Source organism: Xiphias gladius, chromosome 10, assembly GCF_016859285.1.
Source record: "Xiphias gladius isolate SHS-SW01 ecotype Sanya breed wild chromosome 10, ASM1685928v1, whole genome shotgun sequence".
NCBI classification, from domain to species: domain Eukaryota; kingdom Metazoa; phylum Chordata; class Actinopteri; order Istiophoriformes; family Xiphiidae; genus Xiphias; species Xiphias gladius.
The window spans coordinates 20,457,896-20,480,701 of record NC_053409.1 but is presented as its reverse complement, the minus strand read 5'-3'; the positions used below and the strand labels follow the sequence as shown (position 1 = coordinate 20,480,701).

The 22,806-nt window shown below is 40.2% G+C and overlaps 2 protein-coding genes, 1 long non-coding RNA gene and 2 other non-coding genes across 5 annotated transcripts; 1 reads left to right on the top strand and 4 right to left on the bottom strand.

The window, feature by feature from the left end:
• The first annotated feature begins 564 nt into the window (after positions 1 to 564).
• LOC120795247 lies at positions 565 to 22,601 on the top strand. The gene is made up of 3 exons (XR_005708217.1): positions 565 to 1,035; positions 13,697 to 13,865; positions 21,200 to 22,601. It is a non-coding gene; the product is annotated as an uncharacterized LOC120795247 (long non-coding RNA).
• trnaa-agc lies at positions 1,075 to 1,147 on the bottom strand. The gene has a single exon. It is a non-coding gene; the product is annotated as a tRNA-Ala (tRNA).
• On the bottom strand, positions 1,884 to 1,956 carry trnaa-agc. The gene has a single exon. It is a non-coding gene; the product is annotated as a tRNA-Ala (tRNA).
• LOC120795246 (microtubule-associated protein RP/EB family member 3-like) lies at positions 2,600 to 9,476 on the bottom strand. The gene is given in 6 exon segments (XM_040136988.1): positions 2,600 to 4,019; positions 4,915 to 5,067; positions 6,449 to 6,721; positions 6,881 to 7,026; positions 7,122 to 7,249; positions 9,369 to 9,476. Coding segments are annotated over 5 exon segments (762 nt in total). The 5' UTR covers positions 7,243 to 7,249; positions 9,369 to 9,476; the 3' UTR covers positions 2,600 to 3,950.
• On the bottom strand, positions 12,322 to 21,477 carry dpysl5a (dihydropyrimidinase like 5a). The gene is made up of 12 exons (XM_040136983.1): positions 21,211 to 21,477; positions 18,711 to 18,869; positions 17,959 to 18,138; positions 17,657 to 17,725; positions 17,454 to 17,498; positions 16,513 to 16,588; positions 16,053 to 16,209; positions 15,795 to 15,936; positions 15,408 to 15,550; positions 15,071 to 15,278; positions 13,694 to 13,862; positions 12,322 to 12,611 (listed from the first exon to the last, which is right to left on the bottom strand). Exons 1-12 carry the CDS (start codon positions 21,469 to 21,471, stop codon positions 12,526 to 12,528), a joined length of 1,695 nt encoding a protein of 564 aa, XP_039992917.1. The 5' UTR covers positions 21,472 to 21,477; the 3' UTR covers positions 12,322 to 12,525.
• Positions 22,602 to 22,806: the final 205 nt, after the last annotated feature.

Below are 22,806 nucleotides of genomic sequence, written 5' to 3'. Positions count from 1 at the left end.
GAAAGAGTTTTTTGCCATTTGACGAAAGACACCATCAAGTTGTAGATTAAAGCATAAGTGTAGCTACAGTATGCAATACTAGCTTAGTCTCATATTGACATGTAATGGCTAAAATTCATTATTGTGCAAAATTGTTATTTCCACAATAAAGTTTAGTTTTATCTAGCTTGAATTATTTCAATTATTATTCTTGATGCTCTTGTTGTGATTGATGCTGTTGCAAGGTAAGCTTGCGCTTATTTACTGGGAACTCGACAGTTTGTCAACAGTGTGCTGCATCTGTCTGACTTTTGACTTTGCGACCGAAGTGACACCAACGAACATTTCTGATCTGAACATCACCTTGTTTGGTCGTCTGTACGCATAAGGAAACGTGTCTTGTGCTATTTGGTCACTATGACAGCCTTGGATTGGAGGGGAAGCATTTCTGTCAAAAATTATGAGAAAGCGCGGAAATATCTGACTGGCAAAAAAAAAAAGACAATGGCAAGTAAGTACCTGGAGGACGCGGGAATCGGTTCTGGTACCTTCGGGAATTTTAGGGGAGCGAGCTACAGGTGCAATCACTAATTCATTAATATCCATTTCATATGAATTTTACTTGCGTTGTGATTGGCTACCCTCTGTGAATATGGATGACGTGTATCGAATGCCCCCTAATGATTCGTCAGAGGAAAATGGACGGATGCTAGCTTATTAGTCGCGAGAACGAGCTAATCCCCACCTGAAAACCGCTTGTAAACTCATTAAGTAGCCGCAGGGCCACGACCCGCTAGATAATATTGATGACAGGACTTAGAGCTGCCATGACTTGTCCACAGTTTCGTTTAGCCAGACACGTTGCCCAGCAAGCACCAGAACCGCCGCTAGCTTGGATCAAAAAGTACACCGAAAGTTACGAGGGGTTTCGTGGTATCCATGACAACAGCGTGGAAACATTTGAGCTCCTCGCCATTATTCTTCCGCGGGTGTCACAACGACGACGGAACTGGCGTTTCGGCGACCGGCGAAAGTGGACCGTCCATGATGATACAGGTTAGTTATTTCGAGATATAAAATGCGACCAAACTAAACTGGAGGATGCGGGCATCGATCCCGCTACCTCTCGCATGCTAAGCGAGCGCTCTACCATTTGAGCTAATCCCCCTCCACACGCAGGATTTAAAGGCATCCGAACTGGGCGAGCAACAAACCGGGCTTTATGTTCTGTTACTGAATGAAAAATTTCTTCAGAAGCGTTAACGACACTTCACATGTGAACTGTGCTTCATAGCAGTCTGTGGAACTGCGCTACGCTCACTGGCCCGCTCACACTGATATGATGCTGTGCTGCCATCTGCTGGTTGTAAATGCAATTAACATACTGTTGTTCTCCCGTGACATGCAGCGTTCAACCCGCTCTTCTGCGTTGGCTACCTGGCTACCTTCGTATACTTTTTTTTTTTTTTTTGCATGGGAATTCATCGGACTACTTCGTTTCCAAGGGCGGCGAAGCTCCGATGGGGCGATTGACTGACCGACAGCTAATTTTCAGGGCAAAAGAGCTGAGCCGACATTCAGACGTTAGACCAGGCAACTTGCAGATCACCGCGAGACGTTAGAATACTGGAAACGCTTGATGTAGTTGCATGATCTCAGCGACGTGCAGTAGAAAGACGATGTTGGTCGAAGACTATGTGAGATGATGTTTTTCTAGACTTTACCGGCTCTAATGGCTAAAAAAAAAAAGTAGTCCGTCGGCGCGGAAGTACGGTCTCCTCTCGTTAAAGGGTAACTTCCTTACCTTGATGGTTACCTGGGTTACCAGACGGTCGCCAAATTGATTTGTGGAAATAGTAAAAAAAAAAATGTCTCACCAAGCGTATTTAATAAAAACAATAATTTGGAGGATGCGGGCATCGATCCCGCTACCTCTCGCATGCTAAGCGAGCGCTCTACCATTTGAGCTAATCCCCCGTAGTGACACATATGGGGATACAAACCTATATATAGATGCGTAGAAGTCCCAATGGCAGCTGTTTGGGTGACCCGTTTACTTCTAGATGAAACTTGCTGCTACTAGATTTTCAACATTTCCATTTTCACACGGAATTTATAATGTTAGGTATTAGCTGCAAAACACTTACGGCCACTGGATATTGTGCGGTATGGTTAGGGTTACACAAAACAACGTAGATATTGCTTTGGAAAATCCGTCATCGTCTAAGTACTAGGTTCAGTGTTTTCCTAATTGGAAGTGCATGGAAAGATGGGATGCGAAACTGAACTGTCCAACAAAACTCTGACCTGCACACAAAGAGGGGTGTCAGGCTCATAATCATCCACATTTTTTGTAACTCTTACCGAAAAGAGATTAATTTTTCATAGTCACAGATTAACATGCTTTAGTGTCGGTCACATATAATCTCAGATAAAAGTTATACTAACCCTATAATTTGTAGGATTGTTTTAGTGTAAAGTACACGCATGTTGCCCTCGTAAGCTTTACTGTAACTTCAACTGTATGATCTAAAAATGCACACACATCGTTGAACTAGAAATCCGTCCTCATACAAAATAAACCACCACTGGCACGAAACAATTTTCACAACTGTTTTATTTATTCAAAACTCAAAAGATGAGTGTTCTGTAGATGTTTGCATGGTCAATGAACGCAAGTTCCAGAGCAGACGACAGCCAGTTTGCAAAGTAAAAATAGCTGGGGAAGGACAAGGAGACTTCCTTGGTTAAACTGGATGTTAATCATGACCAGTCAACTGGTCACAGATCTCTTAATACTGACTTTATTCCAAACTACATCTTATACTGTACACCCTGGGCAACCCTTTGAAGCAAATCAAAAGTATAAACACAGTATGATTAGCAGTAAGAACATGACAAAAGCTGTGTCTGTATTAATTCAGTGTCAGTCTCCCTTGTATTTTAGAATAAAACATTAGAACTGCTACAATCTCTAACCTTGTCAGTCTGCAGGTGGCTCTCCACCTCTAAATTTTTAAACTTAAAGGCTACTGCATGTCGGCCTAAAAGATACAACGGCAATTAACCAGGATCGTGCGATATCAGACAAAATCTCCACACAAAATACATTTACAAAATATCACTCATTCACAGTCAATGTGTAACATTCTCATGCTCAGATATGTTGTTGATCAATAATGAATAATCGCAGAGCACTGATCATATGCCTTGAGTCATTACACCAAAGTATTTCCTTCAGCGTTTCTACATGCCAAGAACCCACCATAACAGAAACCCAAAGCTTGATGCAGACTCAAGCACAAACCTGAACTCAAATAACACGCAGGGCCTTCAGCTTTCCGTTCATGTACAGTAGGTTTTGCACCAGTTTTGCTACAGAAAGTTAATCGAAATTAAATATAAGTTAAATAAATAAGAAATTGTTTTTAAAAAGTCATTTGTTACAGTTTTAGTAGCTCTGGGAGAATCCTGATGGCACATTGGAGCAGCGTTGTTCTGTGCTCTAATAGTTGTATTAACAACGCACCAAAGGCAAATAAATAACTCCATAATGAGCAAAGACATTGTTCTCTAAGAAATCAAAATGTCAGCAATATTTACAGACTTAAATTCACTGTTTGTCATAAAAACCTCCATGCCAGGCTCGGCTCGATTTTCTGCGTTACTCATGCTGAAATAACTGGGATATGTCATACATTACTGTTGTTTTTTTCACTGTGTAAGTGGAGGCAGGGAGGGGCAGCAAATGATAACGCAGAGTAGTTGTGTATAGTATGTAGACAGCCAGAGGGTGGATGGGGGGAGGTTACAAACAGATATTCATAAGCGACTGAAAGGAAAAGATGGGCAGAGAGTAGGGATAATGGTAAGTATTTAGAGAGAGCGTGCAAAGAGAGTAGAAAACAAATGAGGGCAAAAAGAAATGGAAAGGGAGGATGGAGATGTTAGGGGGGAGGGAGATGAAGGGTTTAGTATTCATCCTGGTCCAGGTGAGCTTGTTCATCGAGGTCTTCATCCTCTGGAGGTGCAAAGCCTTCCTGAGATACAGAAAATAAAAATATATATATTCAGGTTTTCTGCTTTATTTTATTTTCTGTTAGCCTTAAAATTTTCCTGATCACAGATGACATCCAAACAGATAAACAGCATCCTCTACATAGAGAGATGAAGTACTAATGTCAGTCTAGGCTAACCTCTGTTCCACTAGCTTCTGTAACTCATTGCGTTCTCTCATGGACTCTTTCAAAGGTCTTTCTGAAAACACAGTGTTTTCCTGGGGTTTACTTTCCATATGCTAAGACAAATTGATTACAGGACTCTCTGTTGGAAGTTGAAACCTTTTTTGTAATTAAATTAAATAGAAAGTAATTTGTTTGCATACATAAAAACCACCATTCCCATGAAAATTTACCGGCGCACCAATGCGGGCACTTCTGTCACCATCATCATTTGGTTTCGTCCATATCTATGATACCCACCAATACTCTCACCTAATGTTCCAACTTCACTTTTTAGCTGTCTAAAAAAACTTCTATAGCATTTAGTCCTCTCTGTCTGGCTGTTATTACAAACACGCCTAAGCTAACTGTGGCAACTCGACTCGCTTTGTCTGTTGAGCTGTGACATTTAACCCACGACTGTCTAGGACTTATGGGAAATTGTGTTTTTGTTGAAGGCTGCTACAAACTGAAAATACTGTAGAAACAACAATATTAAACCATTTTTAAAAAGTAACCTAAACATACAGGCTCATAGCCACATACAAAACATACTGTTGAGTACAGTTTTAATCTTGTGGAATGAATTGTGGAACAGAACCCAGAGGTTATGGTTTCACTTCGGCTCTCTGTAGTAATTCACTCTGACAAAAGAAACATGCAGATTGCAGTGGTGCAATGCAGCCTGAATTTGTTGTTGGTAAGGCATACACACCTCTGTTGCGTAGAGAATGTCGATTATCCTGCTGAGGATGGGGTTATTTTCACTCTCGTGCTCCTGACAGATCAGCTCGATATCCCGTAGTTTACTGAAGTAGAAGTCTCTCTCCTTCTCTAGTCCGTCTACGGTCAACTTCAACTCCATCAACTTAGCACACAAAGAGAAAAATATGTTTACGATGGTCCAAAAACTATTTTGAACCATGTAGTCAAAAAAAATAACTGCAATTGTTTTTGGTAGTTATGATGGACACAGCCAAAAATATGTGAATAAAGATCTTTTATTATTTTATTAACACCAAAAAAATATTTTCACTTTTTTCACCCTTTTTCACTCTGCTGAAACATGTAAAACATGTATATGACAGTAAGTAAAGGGTGGAAAGCAAAACTGGCTCCTGTTTTGTTTTAATTTAATATTTTCACTTTTAATCTTATCACAGTTGTTTGAATGTCAATTAACTGCCTTTTTGCTTTTGCCTCATAAAAAGTAGTAAGGAAAATCTAGTGCAGGTTATACTGACAGGAAGACAGTAAAGCAATGAAAATAACGGCCACAACCTCTTGAAGCAGCACTCTTCCAAAAATATTATTTTAAAACATTAACTGTAACAGGAAAATAAGTTTTTAAACTCCAACTTTGTTAGCCTTTTTCACAGCAGACATTTTGACTTGTCATAGTAGGAAAAGCACAGGTGTCAATAATAATATGCCACGACAGTGTGACAGTGGGCCCACGTGCACAATAGCAGTACCATAAGCAGAATTAGCTAAATGGAATTCAGCCGTTGTTAATGGAGCCTGACCAATACTGGATTTTTGGGGCTGGGGGGGAAAAAAAAAAAAAAAAAAAAAAAAAAAAGCCAAATTAAAACTTTAGAATCGCAAAGTCAAAATCTTAAATAAAAAAATCTGCCAAACCTCTATAAGTGCTTCAGCAGAGGTGTTTCAAATAAACTCAAAGACAAAACATGCCAACACGCATTATTATAGTTTTAAAATAAATGCAGTCATTCTGCCCATTTACAACCACACTGCTTGCCAGTGACAAAGTCACAAAGCAGGTTTGACGCACTACAAATCAAAGTAGATTGTTTGCCATGGTTTTCAAGCAAAAAGCTTTCACAGAGACAGAGCAAGGCTGGTCAGGCTTACATTACTTAGTTAGTTAGTAAAATGAGAGACACTTTCTTGATTGTCAGTCCGGGTTTCAGACGGATGAAGCTGCAACACTTTTGCATCTCCTGCGTAATGCAGTACACTGGAGAAAATAATTGCATTGGATTTATCGTAGGTCTTCTGGCATTACTGATCATGATCAATTAGAATTGGGAAAGCATGTTAAAACTGAAGCTGCATGATGTGAGTTTGCAACCCCACCAATGCCGCACCCCACTATGCACTGTGGTGATTGCTACAGTCCCACCAGTGACTCACTCATACCTACAGTGTCATGTTGCTTGTGAATGCTGGGCAGTGAGATGAATCTAAGAAGACAGCAGTCATTCTGTGAATCGTGCTGCTCACACCGCTTGCTTGCAGGGAGCGCCTTTTGAGCCATCCAAAGCTCAGCAAGACCGTGCAGCAAAGGCAAAACTGTTTGGTTTACCTGGGTTTCTCTTTGGTTTGTGGATAAAGTGATCACCTGGGTTGGGGGCAGGGGCCACGTCCTGCCCCTGTCTGGCTAGTAAAGGGTCATACTCCTTCCCATCATAGTTGGCATCGAAGAACTTCTTGAACCACTGCACAAATTCAAAGTTGTCCTGGAACTTCCCTTTTACAAGCTTTTCTACAGGAATTATCTGGAGAATGGAAACAGGAAACGGTGGAATAGCTCCATGTGATACAACGTGCGTCCTGGGTAAGAGTATCAGATTTTAGCATAAATCATCTAAGGTATTATCATAAGTATTGAGTAAAATACATAATAGTATGATGATGATGATAAAAGGAATTCTGACTTTGTCAACACTCATCCTTTTAAAAGCTGCCTGAAGAACTTTGAAGTTGTGTATAAATTCATGTTCCAGCTTGGCTTGAAATTTGACCTTCTTCAGAAGGATGCAACCTGGAAACAACATGTCCATGAACTGGCAATATGCTGCTCCTGGAAAACACAAAGGCACGGTAATTTGTTTTGTTGTATTGTTGTGAGCCAGTATTTGATTAAAAACTTCAGGGACTACAAACTCTCAGCCTTACCGGAACAGAGCTGTTCAATCTTGGTGTAGGTGAGATGCAAAGAATCGTTGACCCATGCCAGCATGTCATGTCGGCTGAGGTTGTCAATGGACACAGATGTGGCGTACACATTCACTGCCATCCCCTACCTGAAACAAACAACATACAAAGAAAAAAATGGGTATTCAGTTGGATTTCTGCTTGACTGTTAGTTAGCCAATTGTTTTTAGATCCAGCTGACTTCGGTGGAAAAGTGGAAAGTTAGGTCAAGGGCCAAAGAGTAAAAAGAGAACTGCATGCCCCAACGAAATCAAAATGAAATATTTCAAGCTGATTGAGTCATCTGTCAGTGATTACACACTGTGTGTAAACGAGTAAACTGATTGTTATCACATGATCACTGTTTTTGAAAACTTTGTCTCCTCCAGCTTACAAGCGCCACACACACACACACACACACACACACACCCACCCACCCAACCAGGCTGCCCACCCTGATGTCCTCCACTGCCCCGTCCACTGATCTTTCAGATAACCTTTAACCTACAAAACATGTTGGACTTAGAAGAATGCAAAACCGATCCTGGACTTGTTGAGGGCTGCAACTGAAGGTTATTCTCAATTAATCCTCTGGTATAGAAAATGGTCAGAAAATTGTGAAAAATGTTTGTTACAGTTTCCTAAAGACTAAGTTGATGTATTCAAATAACTTGTGATCAACAGTCCAAACCCCAAAACTTAATTAGTGTCACATAAAGCCAATAAAAAAAGCTAATCCTCACATTTAAGGAGCTGGAACTAGGAAATGTCTGGTGTTTTTGCTTGTGACGGACCTACACAAACATTCATTTTCATTCATTTGTGGAACTTTATTGGACTAATTTCACTGAACCCATTCCTTCGTCTTATTATCCTGGGTTTCTTAGAATATAATAAATTAGTATTAAACCCTATAATGTAATCTGTTAGCTGTGGTTATGAACTATAACATATCTGTAGAGAGGAGGGGGTCTCTGTTTAAGATTACTTTCTGGAGTTTCCTAATGTCCTCGGGTTTTGAGGAGCCCCCCCCCCCCCCCATGTCAGAGTAGAGATCCTGGACTGGTTCAGAAACCGATGCAGCTGTGGGCCCTGTAATCAGACCAGCGATATTGGTCTGTGGGAAATACACTTGACGTCTGCCTGACTGTAAACACAGTGCCTGAGAGGCATCTGTAGTTTCAGTTTTAATCTACAGATGTGTTGTGAGCATAATCCTCCCTAGATTAAACGGAAATACCCTGATGTTTGCGAGCAGCTTTACACATCTGACAGCTCCAGACTCCCGTGTGCTCACTTTGATTTCCAGCGGCGTTGTGTCAAACCGGGACTTTAACACCTCGACTTTCCCCGCAGTAGAAACTAACGTGAACACAAGCGAGACGGAGACTTCAAAAATGATGGCTTTTAAGGTCACACGCCGCTATGTGTCTGCAGCTGACTGCCAGGAGAGAAATGACACTGTGTCTCTCAGTTTCACACTAATGACAACCGACTCGAGTTTACCTGCAATTTGCACGACAGTTTTTTTTTGCACGACAATTTTTTTGTGTTTTTGTTTTGTTTTGTTTTTTTCCTCTGGGGAAAACACTAACCCCGTGAATGCAGCTTCAGCAGCACACATTACCCCAGCGTTCTCCCATGGGGCTCGGCTAGCCTACAATTACAAGATTATAACCTTACAGCCATGTAACCGGCACTAAACCCGTTTATGGGACAGAGCCGCGCAGTTTCAGCTCCAGTGACAGGCCTAGACCTTGCACGGGTGCAATTCCTAATAAATATGGATTATTGCATCGAGGTCGGCGCACGAAAGGGAAGTCCAATCTATCCTCCAAAAAAAAAAAATCTCCCGGGCCTTTTGCGAGAGCTCCGATAATGACTGCAGCAAAACCCTGAGTGCAGAACTCCAAAGTCTAGCAAGAATCAAATGGGCGGGGGTCTGGCATTTCAAGCCTGAGCTGAGAACAATAAATGTGCCCGTTCGCTGGGTGCCTTCTGGTCTAAAAACCCGCAACGCTGGTCTTCCAGCGGCCCCCTCTACAGGCCTCCCCGAATACCTCAGGACTGTCAGTGCACGGGAAATATCCTCACTGCATGGGAATAAAACCCAGCTCCCACCCCCAACCCCCCCCAACCCCCCCCTCCCGCAAACACGTCCGCGCGCACGAAGGGAGAAATGGGCAGGACCGAGTGGGTCAGTGGATTCTTCACGCGTTTAATACTCACTGTGTTCAGGAGCGTCTGTGTCGTTATCACGCTGGCAGTGTTCCCTCGGTCAGTGCCCGTTGCCGTCGTCGTTGTCAGCCCCTGCGCGGTGCAGTGCTTGGTAACGGGCCGCCCTGTCTGGGGCTGCAACAATCCGGCTCCCACCGCGCATGCGCCCGACTCCATGCTGTCGAAGGTTCATTATAAATAGGACTTTGGCCCGTTCCAGCTAAGAGACACATGATGTGTCTGTTTGGATTTTAGGCCTGCTAGTGACTAAGTTTTACTGCGGTCGGGCTAAACAAAAAACGCCTTATGTTAATGTTTTTCATCTGCTGCTGGATAAGAAATGGAGCTCTCAGATCCTTTTACTTAAGCAGGAGTGCTAAAACAACAATTAGGGCTGCATCTGACAGCTAGTTTCATTATCGATTAATCTGTTTTGTGTGTTTTTTTGATTAACCGATTAACTGTTTGGTCTGAAATGTAAGAAAATAGTGAGAAATGACCCACCCCACAATTTCTTAAAGCCCAAGTGATATTTTCAGATGTCTTGTCATGTCTAATTAATAGTCCAAAACACGAAGAGATTTCGTCTACAATGATAGGAAAATAACAACAGGAGAAAAACCTCATATTGGGGAGGCTGACACCAGGAATAGGGGGAGTTTTTGCTTAAAGAATGACTTGAATGATTAATTTATTATCAAAATAGTTCCTGATTATTTTCCCGCTGATCTACTAATCAATTCCGCTCTAGTGACAATGTAAAAATACTTAAGTACAAGTAAAAATCCTGCATTCAAAATCCTGAAGTGAAAGTACAGAAGTATTATCAGCAAAATGTACTCAGTGTCAAAAGTAGAAGCACTCGTTCTGCAGCTGTATGTCACCTGTAAGCAATATGTTGTCATATTTTATATTATTATATTGTTAATTCTGATATAACAATGTGTTGGTAGCATTTTATTGTTGTAGCTGGTTGAGCTGAAGCTAGTTTTAACCTCATTATATTCAGTCCTTATTTTAGTTCATGGGCTCTCAAACAAGAGTTCAGGCCCCCTCCAACAGGTCATATGATAAATCCGAGCAGTTCTGAGATGATTAATTGGATAGTAAAGAAGAAAAAAGAAGGTTCTGCTACAAATTTGTAAGTATTTTTTGTATTTGAAATATTGGAGAGTTGTACCTCTTTGGCACTCAAATAGTTATTTCAAATTAAACCATCTAGTTTTCTGTTTTTTTTGGTAAGGGGTCACAACCCAAAAAGGTTTGAAACCACTGGTTTAAAAATAGCTAGTAACTACTGCTGTCAAATAAAAGTAATGAAATAAAAAGTACAATATTTCCCTCTGAATGCACATTCAGTATATGTATAAAGTAGCACAAATTGGAAGTACTCAAATAAAGCCAAAGTACTTCAAACGGCACTGAAGTACAGTACTTGAGTAAATGTAAGACTCAGCTGAGGATTTCATTGTGGTTTATTTGCACTCAAATCATGTGATAAAGAGCTGCAAGAAAAATTAAAGACAGAAAAGGAATTCAATGTGACACCACATTCTTCAGCACCAGTGTACATTTGGGAGGGGGAAGACACAACAAGATTCGCTGGAGCTTCTAAAGTTTAAAAGTGAAATCTGTCCAAAAAACAATGTCTTGGGACGTTTAATGTAGCATGAAGATCTTCTGAACATAACTATGTCTAAACATGAGCTAAATCTTGTGTGCATCCCTGCTTACACTGCCGTTTTGACAAAATACAACAAAATCAGTTACTAAGACAATTATTCACAAGAAACATTCTGCAACTAAAAACAAACCATAAAAAATACAGTAGTTGAGAACTTGAAAAAGTATCAGTGCTTTTCTGTAGTTGCTAAATAAGCATGCCTTCCAGTTATGATGCTGAGCTTTCACTGGCATGTGAGGGCATTTGATCCCCTGAAGAAATAACCTTCATCGACTAACACCTCTGCTGTTTACTTCAACGTGAATGCTAAAGAGGATCACTTCGCCTTCGCTATGCTTCACAGTGGTATGTTACATCGGAAGTGTCAGTCAGAGGAATGTTTTTAAACGCTGCAGATTCGGACCAGAACAAATCAAAAGAGAAAAAGACATTACAGCAGTCAACATGTCAGAGGTCATGACCTGTAGCGGCAGTATGGGAAGGTGTGTTTGAGGGTGTCGGTGTTCTCAGGTGAGAAAAAGGCAGTTTGGGTGAAACTTTTTGCTCTCTGTGGAAATTGAATACTATCACAAAAATTCTGTAATATTAGTGCTTACTACAGTAGTTCTAACTATGCTACCATGCACAGTACACACAGCATAGGTTCATTCACATTTGGTAGGGGTGGAACAGAAGTCTATTCTGCTATAAGGCTGTAAACAAGATCTGAAATGCTAATCTGACAATGAAGAACTACTGAACAAAGACCTCCATTCTTTTTTTTTAGGAAACAATTCTAACACAGTAGCATCAAAGGGAAATAGCTCAAATAATAAAATATAAAAAAATAAATAAATAAAAAAACCACTTAAACATTTAAAAGGTTAGCTTGCATTATGTAGTTTTTCATCAATTGGTCAATTGCAACTTTTTTTTTTTTTTTTTACTGACTGACATACTAATGTCATGCCGACACCCTTGTAATAATTTATTACATTTCATTCACAATGACTCGCAGATAAAAGACATTTGTGACATGTGTGACATTAAATCATGTAAAAAGGCATCTAAATAGTACATGATACAAGTGCAAAATCGTATTTTACAGTGAGGTAACACAATCGCATCATAAAAACCATGACTCACCTTCATATTCCTAAAACTATTAGTAAGATATTCTCCAAACATGATCCAATAGCCAAAGTTATTCATTGGCAACTTATTTTTTATTTGCTGCTTATTTTTTGTTTACATTTGACTGAAATTTGCTAACTATAATCACTTAACAAAGGTTCACCTTGATCCATATTCCAATATTATTATGGCGATGTCATACATTTTAATGTTTTGCAGTCCTAAATAACTGTGCTGAGTTCAAAATGAAAACATGACTCCGTTACTCCACACATATTCTAAGCTTCCAGTGAGAAAAACAAGTCATCGTGCTCGGCCTTGTGTTTTTCTCGGGTATCGTTCTTCCACGTCATGTAACGGCCGCTTGACTAGTTACCAGATCCCGCTGGATCTCCCTCCAGGAGGAGCGAGGATCCTGGCCGAGGATCTCTTTGGAATGTTGTCATCGATCTGGGCACCTGAAATGGCGGGGCACGGCATGTTTAGCAGTGAAACACAAGAAATTAGTTTTTCCTAATAGTGTTTATGAACAGCTCAGTCATATTTTCTTGTGGTCTTGTAGGGGGGTTTTGTAAACAGCTTATAATTAGTCCAAAGCAGTTCCAGTCAGATTTAAGGATTGCAACATGCTTCAAAAGATCAAAGCAATTCTTCTCATTCCATTTAAAGTGCTGTTCAAGCCATTTATTGTTACTGCCAAGTTATTAGGTCTTAAGTATAAATGTATGACTTTGGCATAAAATCTGATTCTGGTGTCTGAATAATATTTATCTCTCAAACAGAGAAAAACTATGTTATCTTTCTAGGCAAAATGAATCTCCAGGCACCAAGATACTGTACATTTAATACCAAAGAAATCTCTAACTATTCTTCATTGACCTAAACGTACACTGGGGGGTGTGCCCCAGTGGTCTAGGGTTTAAGGCACCAACCATGAACGGGTACAAACCTGGTCTGAGTTTGGCCAATGACCATTGTTGCACGTCATTCCCCATCTCTCCCCTCATGTTCTGTCTGCTGTGTACTGTCAAATCTCTCTAATTTAAAAGTAACCTCAAAATATTTACGAGGTTTACTAGGTAGCTCCTACGTCTGAATATGTATAAATGTGAAAAATATAACTGAAGAAGAGGATGGTGTAAGCTTTCTCATACCTTGGTTTGGCAAAGCAATTTGTAATAAAATTACAAATCTATCATAATGAAAGCTAAAAATACTGTGTAAACAGGTTTGAACCGAACAACTACTGGGCCAACAATGGACCGTATGTGGCTAACAAGATGCACTGTCACTGTCAAAGTAACTGTCCAAGTTACTTTAAGTACAGCACCCTCATCAGGCCAAACTTTGGATTTTTTAAAGGCCAGAATAGCAGTGCCAAAATGCAGAAAGTTGTACCACAAATACACCAGCTACAAGTGTTTTCCCTTTTTATAAATGGACACAGTCTGAAAAAATACTTTCTCTTACACACACGTGATTAAATGAAGAACAAATTTCCTCATATATCTATTCTTTATATTAATCTGTTGGTCCTCACCAGACAGGCTGAAGCTGGATTCGTGGAGGTCCCTCATGCCCCCGTGCCTGGTGCAGGGGCGTGTTGGAGTGTCCAGATCTGAAGCCCCGAAATCCCTCTTTCCTGAGTTGACCACTGCAACAACTTCACCTGTGTACGGCTCCCGCTCCACAGCTTTCACCGCCTGACACTGGTAGGCAACATCACGCATACGCAGACACACATGAACAATCAGATCAATTAACTTGTTAAAACTAAAGACTTTGAACTAGTAAATGTCACTGGAAAACTGTCTTGGAAAAAATGTGTTGTGAGATAGGTGTAAAGTAGTAGTGAACAGCTTTCGTAATCGTATTATTAACAGCAGGGGTGAGGACTACGTTGCCTTTCTCAGGTAGAACTGATGTTTTTTTTTACTTGAATATTAATCTAGTAGAATTGAGAGACTAGACACTAGATGCTTCAATATCACAAAATGTATGTCGTACTAACAATTCCTTCCAGTTCAGTGATGCTTTGAAAAGTGATGACTATCTTTTCTCTATTACAAAAGCTTTCTCATAGGTCAAGGTGTAATAAAAAGGAGGTTCAAAGGACATTTTAAATGGTTGTGCCTCCTCATTTTGTCATAACATCATCACTGTATGCCACTTTGCAGTTCTTTGTATTTCTAGAAATAGTTAAGTACATCTTCATAATCTTAATATAAGATAAGTTACTGAGTTTAGGAAAAAACTACAAACACTTAAAAAAGCCACTCAAATACTATGACTAGAATGATTTATAATTAGTTACTTTTGACCATGAAGTACCATTACTATGCAAATACTTGAAGTGGTTACTGATATAGTAGCATCTATATTAACAACTGAAATTGAGGTAGTAATTCACTACTTGATACCATAATAGCAGGAGTAGTAGCAATTACAGTAAAGGTAGTAGTAGAAGCGGTAGATGTGGTAGTAATAAAAGCAATAATAGTATCCTTGGCACCAGTAAAAATAGAAGTACTAGTAGTAGATGGAGTACATGCAGTTGAACAAGTAGAGTAGAGATTGCAGCACTAGTGATATTAGTAATAGTAGCAGCAGTAGTGTTTCTACTAGTATAGCAATAAAGTGTAGTGTTTCTTGTTTATAGCCGGCCCACAAATAATATAATTTCGTGTTAAACTGTACAGTATATCCAATTTGGTATAGTTTGCATGGAAAATTAATGAAAGACTTTTCATAAATTTAACCTGAGCAACTGTCTCAAATTCAGTCTTTTATCATTTATGTTCAATAAATGGCTTCTGTAAACACACGATCGATTTGTCTAACTAATGGTAAGCCTCTCTACGTCGATACTTCTTGTCGATTCCACTGTGGTTTTCACAAATTCAGTTCTGTCTGATACCTTTTCCCTCTGAACCATCTTCTTGTAAAGATAATCTGGGAAGGTTCTCAGGGGGCAAAACTTTCCAGAGCCTTCAGCACATGTGAAAATGCCATTTTCATAGACCAGACGCCCACGGCTGATGGTGACCAGGGGTACGCCATGACAACGAAGGCCTTCATAAAGGTTTATATCTCCTCCCTGGACCTGGTTGTCCACAGAAATCGTCCTGCAAACAGAGATAAAAGAAAAAGATGACTCAGTTTGGCTAGACAAAAACCTAATCAGCCTCTGAGATATGGGATGAGAGCTGCACTGAGACAAGCTGGTCGATGAATGGATGGATCTAGTTTCATACTTGGATCCCTCGGGGTCCCAGACCACCACATCAGCATCTGCTCCTGGGATGATCCTGCCTTTCCTGGGGTAGAGGTTGTAAATCTTGGCTGCATTCGAGCTTGTGACTGCAACAAAGCGATTCTCATCCATTTTACCTCCAATCTGTGAATTACAACAAACACATAAATTAAAATATGTTTGTAATCTTGGGGATAAATTCATACACAAAACCTGACTGAATCAACTGATGCACTAAAAGTAAGAGCAGATGTTTTTTTTTTTTTTTTTTTGTACTGTCTGTTTATATATTTTTTTAAATTCAAATCGATACCCTCCAAACCAAAACAGATGTCCTATTCGTGGAAGTTCTTTGGCAGCCCAACAGGAACAAAAGAGCTACACATACCACTCCTTTCTCCCAGATGACGCTCATGCGGTCCTGAATGCCAGGGAGCCCATGGGGGATCTTTGTGAAATCATCCTTGCCCATGGCTTTCTGTTTGATGGTGAATGGACGGTGATCAGACCCCAAAACATTTAGAGTGTCACTGGAGGCGAGACAGAGTAAAAGGGAAGGTGACATTTAGATTTCAAAGCAGTGGGAAAAAAACAAACACTCACATTATATTGCATTTAATGTGAGATTTTATAGACTTCTACACACTTTCCCAGCAGGCTCATGAGAAAATTTGGAGTACTCGGATCCAGGCGGAGAGGAGGCACAGTAACATGGGCAGCAGCATGGGCCCAGTCCTGATGATAGTACTGCATACCATTCAGCACAGTGTGGGCCGTGGTTGTTTCCCCGTGGACCACCTTACCTGTGGTCAGGCAATATAATATGGACACACAATGGATCAAATAGTGTTGCATAGAAAAGGGTTGCAAGAAAAGGTGCAGAAAATTAAGCAAGGAAGAAATTTAAAAGATTAAGCAAGCACTTTTGCTTTAAAATTTTTTGGGTATTATGCCAGTAACTAAGTGAACTTAAAAGTAAATGTCCTGTCATTTCTTTGAAGCTGTAATTTTCTAAATTTAGTAGAGTGTAGATGTACATAAAATTCTTATGTACATTACTTACACCTAAGGTGGTAACACCAAATGTAAAAGAAAATAGGCCTCACCTTGCATCTTGGCTGTAGCCACTACATCTCCTGCAGACATGCTGGACACATTCACAAGATAGATTGGGCAGTGGGCCTAGGAGAAAACACGCACAAAAGGTATTTAATCATTTTTGACAAGACTGTCTGTCTACATCCATGCGTGCAGCTCTGTGAGGCTGTAGTAGGTACAGTGGTGTTTTAAGCTAAATGCTAATGTCAGAATGCTAACATGTCCACAATGATGATGTTAAATTAGTGATGTTGAGCAGGTATAATATTAGCCAATGTTCATCTTTTTAGTTTAGCATGTTAGCATGCAAGCATGTGCTAATTAGCATTAACACAGAGTACAACAGGGGCTGGTGGGAAAGTCTTTATTTTTGCAAGTATGTGGTCATAAACCAAAGTACTGGACAAATAAGATTTTGACCAAATAATGAGGCCAAGATGAAACGTTAAGGGATCACCAAAGTTATTAGAATTCATCCTGAGGGGGACATGAATGTCTGAGCCAAATTTCATGTCAATCCATCCAATAGTTGTTTAAACTTTTCAACATGAACCTCATGGTGGTGGTAGAGGAAAGGTCATTGGAATACCACCTTTGAGACCCATGAATGTATTCACAGAATACTGTGGCAATTCATCTAGTAGATCCCACGATATTTGGTGGGATAAGTGAAAACTTGACCTGTTGGTGGCACTAGAGGAAAAGTCAGTGGATCACTACAGTCAGTATGCTTCATCCTCTGGGGACCATGAATGTCTTTATGAAAGCTCATTACAATCAATCCAATAGTTGTTTAGTTATTACACTCTGTACCAAAAAACACACCAACCAAAGGACCGACATTGCCATCCCTAGAGCCGTGCCATCAGCAAGGCTGAAAATGATCTTGTCTTTACAAACAGTAGGTTTACATTACATATTTTTTATGTACTAATGACATCTCACTCACCCTGTTGGCAATGGTTATTGCCCTGTGGGTCGCCTCTGCTTCCAACTGTAAAGAAACGGAAGCCTGTGAGGAATCATCATCGTGTTCCAGGGGTGGTGAGATAGAAACTGGATTTATTTCATTACAGGAACAATATTAAAACTCTTGACAAGAGTTTGGATATATTAAAAGTAAAGAAACCCGATTTAACCTGTCTATCATACCTCTTCAGGCCTGCTGATTTCAATCCCCTCGGGGCCACTGATGCCTAGGTCGAGGGCTTCCTTTGCACCCTGAAAAGGGGGAAGAGAATGCCACGAGTTATGTCCGTATAGAACAAATTGGTACAAGAGAAATTTGGAAACAACTCAGTCTATTTAATATAACAAAACAAATGAAAATAAATATAATCAGGGGAAAAGTGCAGTAACACAAGCATTCATGATGTTTTAATCTGTGTTCACTACCACACACTATAAAGCACAGAAATATGAATTTTAATGGCACTTAAATGATTCTCCCTCACCTCTGCCACCAATTCCCCATTCTCAGCATGGACTCTTGCTATAGCTCCAATGTCCTTACAGTGCTGCAGAGCCTGGAAAAGCTCGCTGTCTCTCAGCATGAACGTGTCCTTATAGGCCATGAACATCTGAAAGGAATTCACTCCTTTCTCTCTCACCAGCTTCTCCATCTCAGCTCGTACCTGCAGGAGGGGAAGGGTGTAAAAGAAGTGTAGCATCTCTTAACCTGAAAGGTTTCCCTGTACGGAATGAATGAACACAGAAATCGGTGTACATTTTTGTGTCCGAGCTAATTGTTCAGATTTTTTTGTTTTACTCTGGTGGGTAAGTAGAGTTTAAGAGTAGAACATTTTTAGTTATCTAAAGTATTTATTGTAAACATCAGGTTTTCATGTAAACCAAGAGAACCAAAGAGGAGTTGGAACCCATGTTTATACAGACAGGAATCCATCCCGGCTCCCGGTATTAAAAACCTTCTTGTTTAGGTATGGTTCTCACTATGACCATATCCACATACACATACATATAAGCAGCTGAAACTTACAAGTAAATGTCTTGTCTCTGGAAGCTATCGAAACACATTCTGGGAATAGTAGGAAGTCACTAACAGAGGTACAGGAGTCACAAACTATCTCCTGAGTATTACAGACTGATCATGTTTAACAGTGTAAGACTAAATGTGAATTTCGTCTTTAAAAGTGTATTGAGAGAAAGAAATCAATCATGTGGGCTGGGAAGCACAGTTCCAGCGTACCTTGGATCCCCACCAAGTAAGTCCCACGTGCAGAGCATAGTCGCAGCAGGTTTTGGAGTCTGCCGAGCTGCGGCACTTCTCGTAGGCTTCCAGCAGAGACTCATTCTTCTCTGGCAGAACGTGTCCGATCACCATCGTTGTACCGCCGGCTAGAGCCGCCTGGAGGAAATACAGAATAGAACTCAACCCAGTCATTTAAATGGTGGGTGTAAATTTTGGTAGGGTGTAAATTTTGTAATAATATGCATAGGTAATTTGTGTTGTATTGCTTCTGTCATTTGGGTTGGAATTTACTTTTTTTTTTTTTTTTTTGTGATGGCATCTTATGTGTGTATGCTCTATTGTCCAGATTTTACCCTTGTTTTTATCAGTTGCAATGTAAGACTGAAATGACTTGAGGTTAACTGAAAAGCAAACTTTTAAATTAACTGAAATGAACAATAAATCTAGGCATAACGTGACACTGAAGCAGAAGATATTGATTTATAAAGTCCATAAATACTGAAGAGACCGTAATCTACTAATCAACGCAGCTCCTGCTCTCAGCGTAAAAGTAAAAGCCTCAGTTGCCATTCATGCTTATCTTAATAGTTAATACAGACGACTGCTAAGGGAAATATAAATCTTTCAGGAGTTAAAATAAAGGATTGACTGCTCCTCACAGTATAATCAAGAGGCATTTAAAGCTATAACTGCATAATTTCTTTATAGTATCAACCCTCCTTAATTTTTATCCTCCAAAAACAGGATTAGACGGTTTAAACTACAGAAAATCTGAATAATCCAAACAAATGAAGACAGTGTGTTTTGTGTATAAGTGCATGCTCCGATGAGCATCTGTCAGCTGACCCTAGAGAGTCGAGTAGTGTGTAGTGGGAGGGAAGAGAAGGGGGAGTGGGTCTGAGAACCATTGTCTGCAAACACAATGGCGTGAATGAAAAGGCTTTGCGGCAGTCTTTGCAGCAGCCCCCCGGTATCCATGGAAACAGAGACTCATCTGCATTTGTCTCTCGACTTATTCTGGAGCAGCAACGGAGTAGGTTGGGAGGGGCAGGGAGGTAGGCAGAGGGAGGAATGAGGGACGAGGAGAGAGAACAGTGGAGAATAGTGTCTGTCACCACTGTCTACCGGTCTGTCCAGTCACTAAAACATCTGAATCCCAGCGCCCGTCATCTCTCGGCTCCCATTTTCTCAAAGTGCTACAGAGTGATGAGTCATCATGGTGCTCTGGAGCAGAGAGGGGTATCCCAGCCCCATCAGAAACCATGACGACTCCGTCCCAGTCTTTGTGGCAGCTATTAGCCTTGACTACTTAGCTACAGAGCCGACAGCAAAGTGCCAAATCATCTTTGTGTGATCTTTGGCGAAAGACAGACTCTACAACCTTGTGAAACTTCCAGTAAAAAACAAAATTAGGGCTGCAGCCAACAATTATTTTCATTATCTTTAAATCTACTGATGATTTTCTTGAATAATCAGTTAATCATTTCGTCTGTAAAATATCAAAATATTGTGAAAGATGCCCATTACAAGGCGCATCTGGTTTGCACTTGGTTGTCTCGTTCTCAAATTTAAACATTTCTTTGCTGTTTTATGTTTGTGTCCGCTATTTTTTCTGGTTCAGTTATCAACATGATTAAGCAGTGGAACGATCACTTGCAATTTTGAGTCCAAGGTGACTTGGACTCTTCAGATGTCTTGTTTTGTCTAACCAATATTTATATCGATATTCAGTTTACAATCATAAAAAAAGTAAAAAAAAAAAACAGAATTTTTGAGATAATTCAGCCGATTTAATTTTCTGTCCACTGACTAATCAAATAATCAACTAATAGCTGCGGCTCAGCTTCCAAGATTGATGCTATGGCAGTAAGATCATCTAAAGTATGTAATTACTTAATAGCCGACCATATGTCCAAGCAAAACAGCCTACTAAAAATACACATCGTTACCATCAGCTGCCTATCTTAAATACGTTTAACATGCTGTTTTCATCCTGTTTTTAATTCTTTATTTATATTTTTTACTGTTGTAGTTTCATTGTTTTAATCACATTCTAAGGTCCTGTTTCTTACGTTTACACCTTACTGTCTTACTTTGCAAAAGTAGTTCTGTTTAAAATAACCACCATATTTGATCCCAAAATATTAAAAAAGCAGTCTCATCGCATCAAAACCAAAAACAAGAACCATCACTGACATCTTCGGTAAAATTAGCTTCAATGGAAAGTTTTTATTCTGTCTCTGGTTGATGGACAAAATAACAGATTTGTGATAATCAGCAATATTAAAATACGAGGGGTATCCAAGAAAGTCAAGTTGAATTTAGAACAAAAATTGCCCTCAATAGTTTTTCGATAGAAAACGATTTTCTGAATCTTAATCTGCAAAAACATGGGTCTTATTTGCTTTCACTCTTTTATACAATTGGGGCAATATTGGTCTACTTCTAATCTAAACACTTTTTTCTTCTTCTCTTTCCATTTCTAGCGGGACGTTACCTTGGTGCCGCTGTAGTAGTCATCTGCCGTGGTGGCGTTCATGAAGCTCTCCTCCAGGTGGACGCTGGTGTCGATGCCCCCGGGGAGGACCAGTTTGCCCGAGGCATCGATCACTTTGGCCCCACCGGGGATCATCAGCTCCTTCCCCACCTGCTGGATGATGCCGTTCTCAATGTAGACGTCGGCCTCCTGGGTGCAGTCGTCGTTCACCACCTTGCCGCCCTTTATCAGGATCCGCACCATCGCTGAGCTGGAAGACATGGCTATAGCTCTGTAAGGCAGAGAGGAAAAAAAGATTTGACGCGGGATTTAAGCCTTTCTGTCGGACGCCGGTTGTAGCTGCTGTAACAGTCGTGATCTGACTATGTAAAAGAACTACACCACAAAAAAATACGAGAAAAGTTACAGCTACCACTCCTTTTTTAAACCGTTTGGTCCAAGGATGCAACACCATAATCAAATAAACTAGAGGACAAACAAACATCTGCATTTCTATAAGAAACTAGAGAAAAATTAACATTTTACAGTACCTCATTCTGAGACAGAGAAGTAAGACTATAGTAGAGAGAGAAGGGTGAGCGATGCCGCTCTGAGACCAGTCTGTCGGGCTGTGACTGACATCAGCTACAAGACCGAGTAGGCTGTGTCAGTCACCGCCTGTGACCTGATGTCTCAGTGGACCATGATGTATTGGTAAACAGGAAGAAGCCGAGTCCAGTTGTGGGTTACAACAAGGCAAACAAGTGCCAATAAGGCCATTATTTTGAAAAGACTGAGGCACCGTAAAGCTACTTACAATGATGTTCACTCACTATGAAGCTATATAGGAAGAATCATAGTGGCTGGAAAATGTGCTTTTTGAGTACGTTGAAGTGGGTTCCCTTACACAACATGTCTGCCAAATAGCTTTACCCCAGTGCTTCCCAACCAGTGGGTCAGTACCCCCACACCAGGTCACAAGAGGAATTTAAGGGGTCACCAAAGGATTACTGGGGTAGGGAATAATTAAAAAAACAAGTTATGCTACACAAAATCTTAATTCTATCTTATTTATTTTTTGGACTTTTCTCCTCTCTCTCCTGTTTTCTTGCAAATTTTGGATAGCATTAGCTCCACAGGCATAAAATGATTCTAATGAAACAGTCTGAAACGGTAACGTTACTGTTTGAAGTGAACTGCTCACTACATCTTTTTACTAAAGTGTCAGCAAGGGCCATACATTCTACAGCTAAAAATTTGCACGTGGTGGTAGTTTATAAATTGATTCCAGTATTTTTTTTAACATCTTTTGGACCACAAAAACTGACAAATTGGTTCAGTGTTCAGAAACGTATTCCTGGCAGTGTGGAAAGTTTGAAGAAGTGTTTAGACCTTCGTGTTGCGAAATAAAATTTGCTGAACGGAATAAATAAATAAATACAGTTTAAAAATAAAAATCAGGACCCTCTCGTCTTGTTAGTGTAGGATCCAAAAACAGTTCTGGCTACTACCCTGCTCAGAACCTCCGCAGAGGTTGCTCTACTCTATCCTGTCCTCTCATCTAAAAAGCTAAGAATCAGTAAAAATCACAAAATAAAGCAACAGTTATTTGATTCA

Excerpts from the sequence above, each read along its gene's own strand:
- dpysl5a (XM_040136983.1), bottom strand. The coding sequence starts at position 21,471 with ATGTCTTCCAGCTCAGCGATGGTGCGGATCCTGATAAAGGGCGGCAAG. Across the intron at positions 17,499-17,656 it reads AAATCAGCAGGCCTGAAGAG|TTGGAAGCAGAGGCGACCCA; the intron begins GTATGATAGACA and ends GTTTCTTTACAG. Across the intron at positions 15,551-15,794 it reads TCATCTGGGAGAAAGGAGTG|ATTGGAGGTAAAATGGATGA; the intron begins GTATGTGTAGCT and ends TGTAATTCACAG.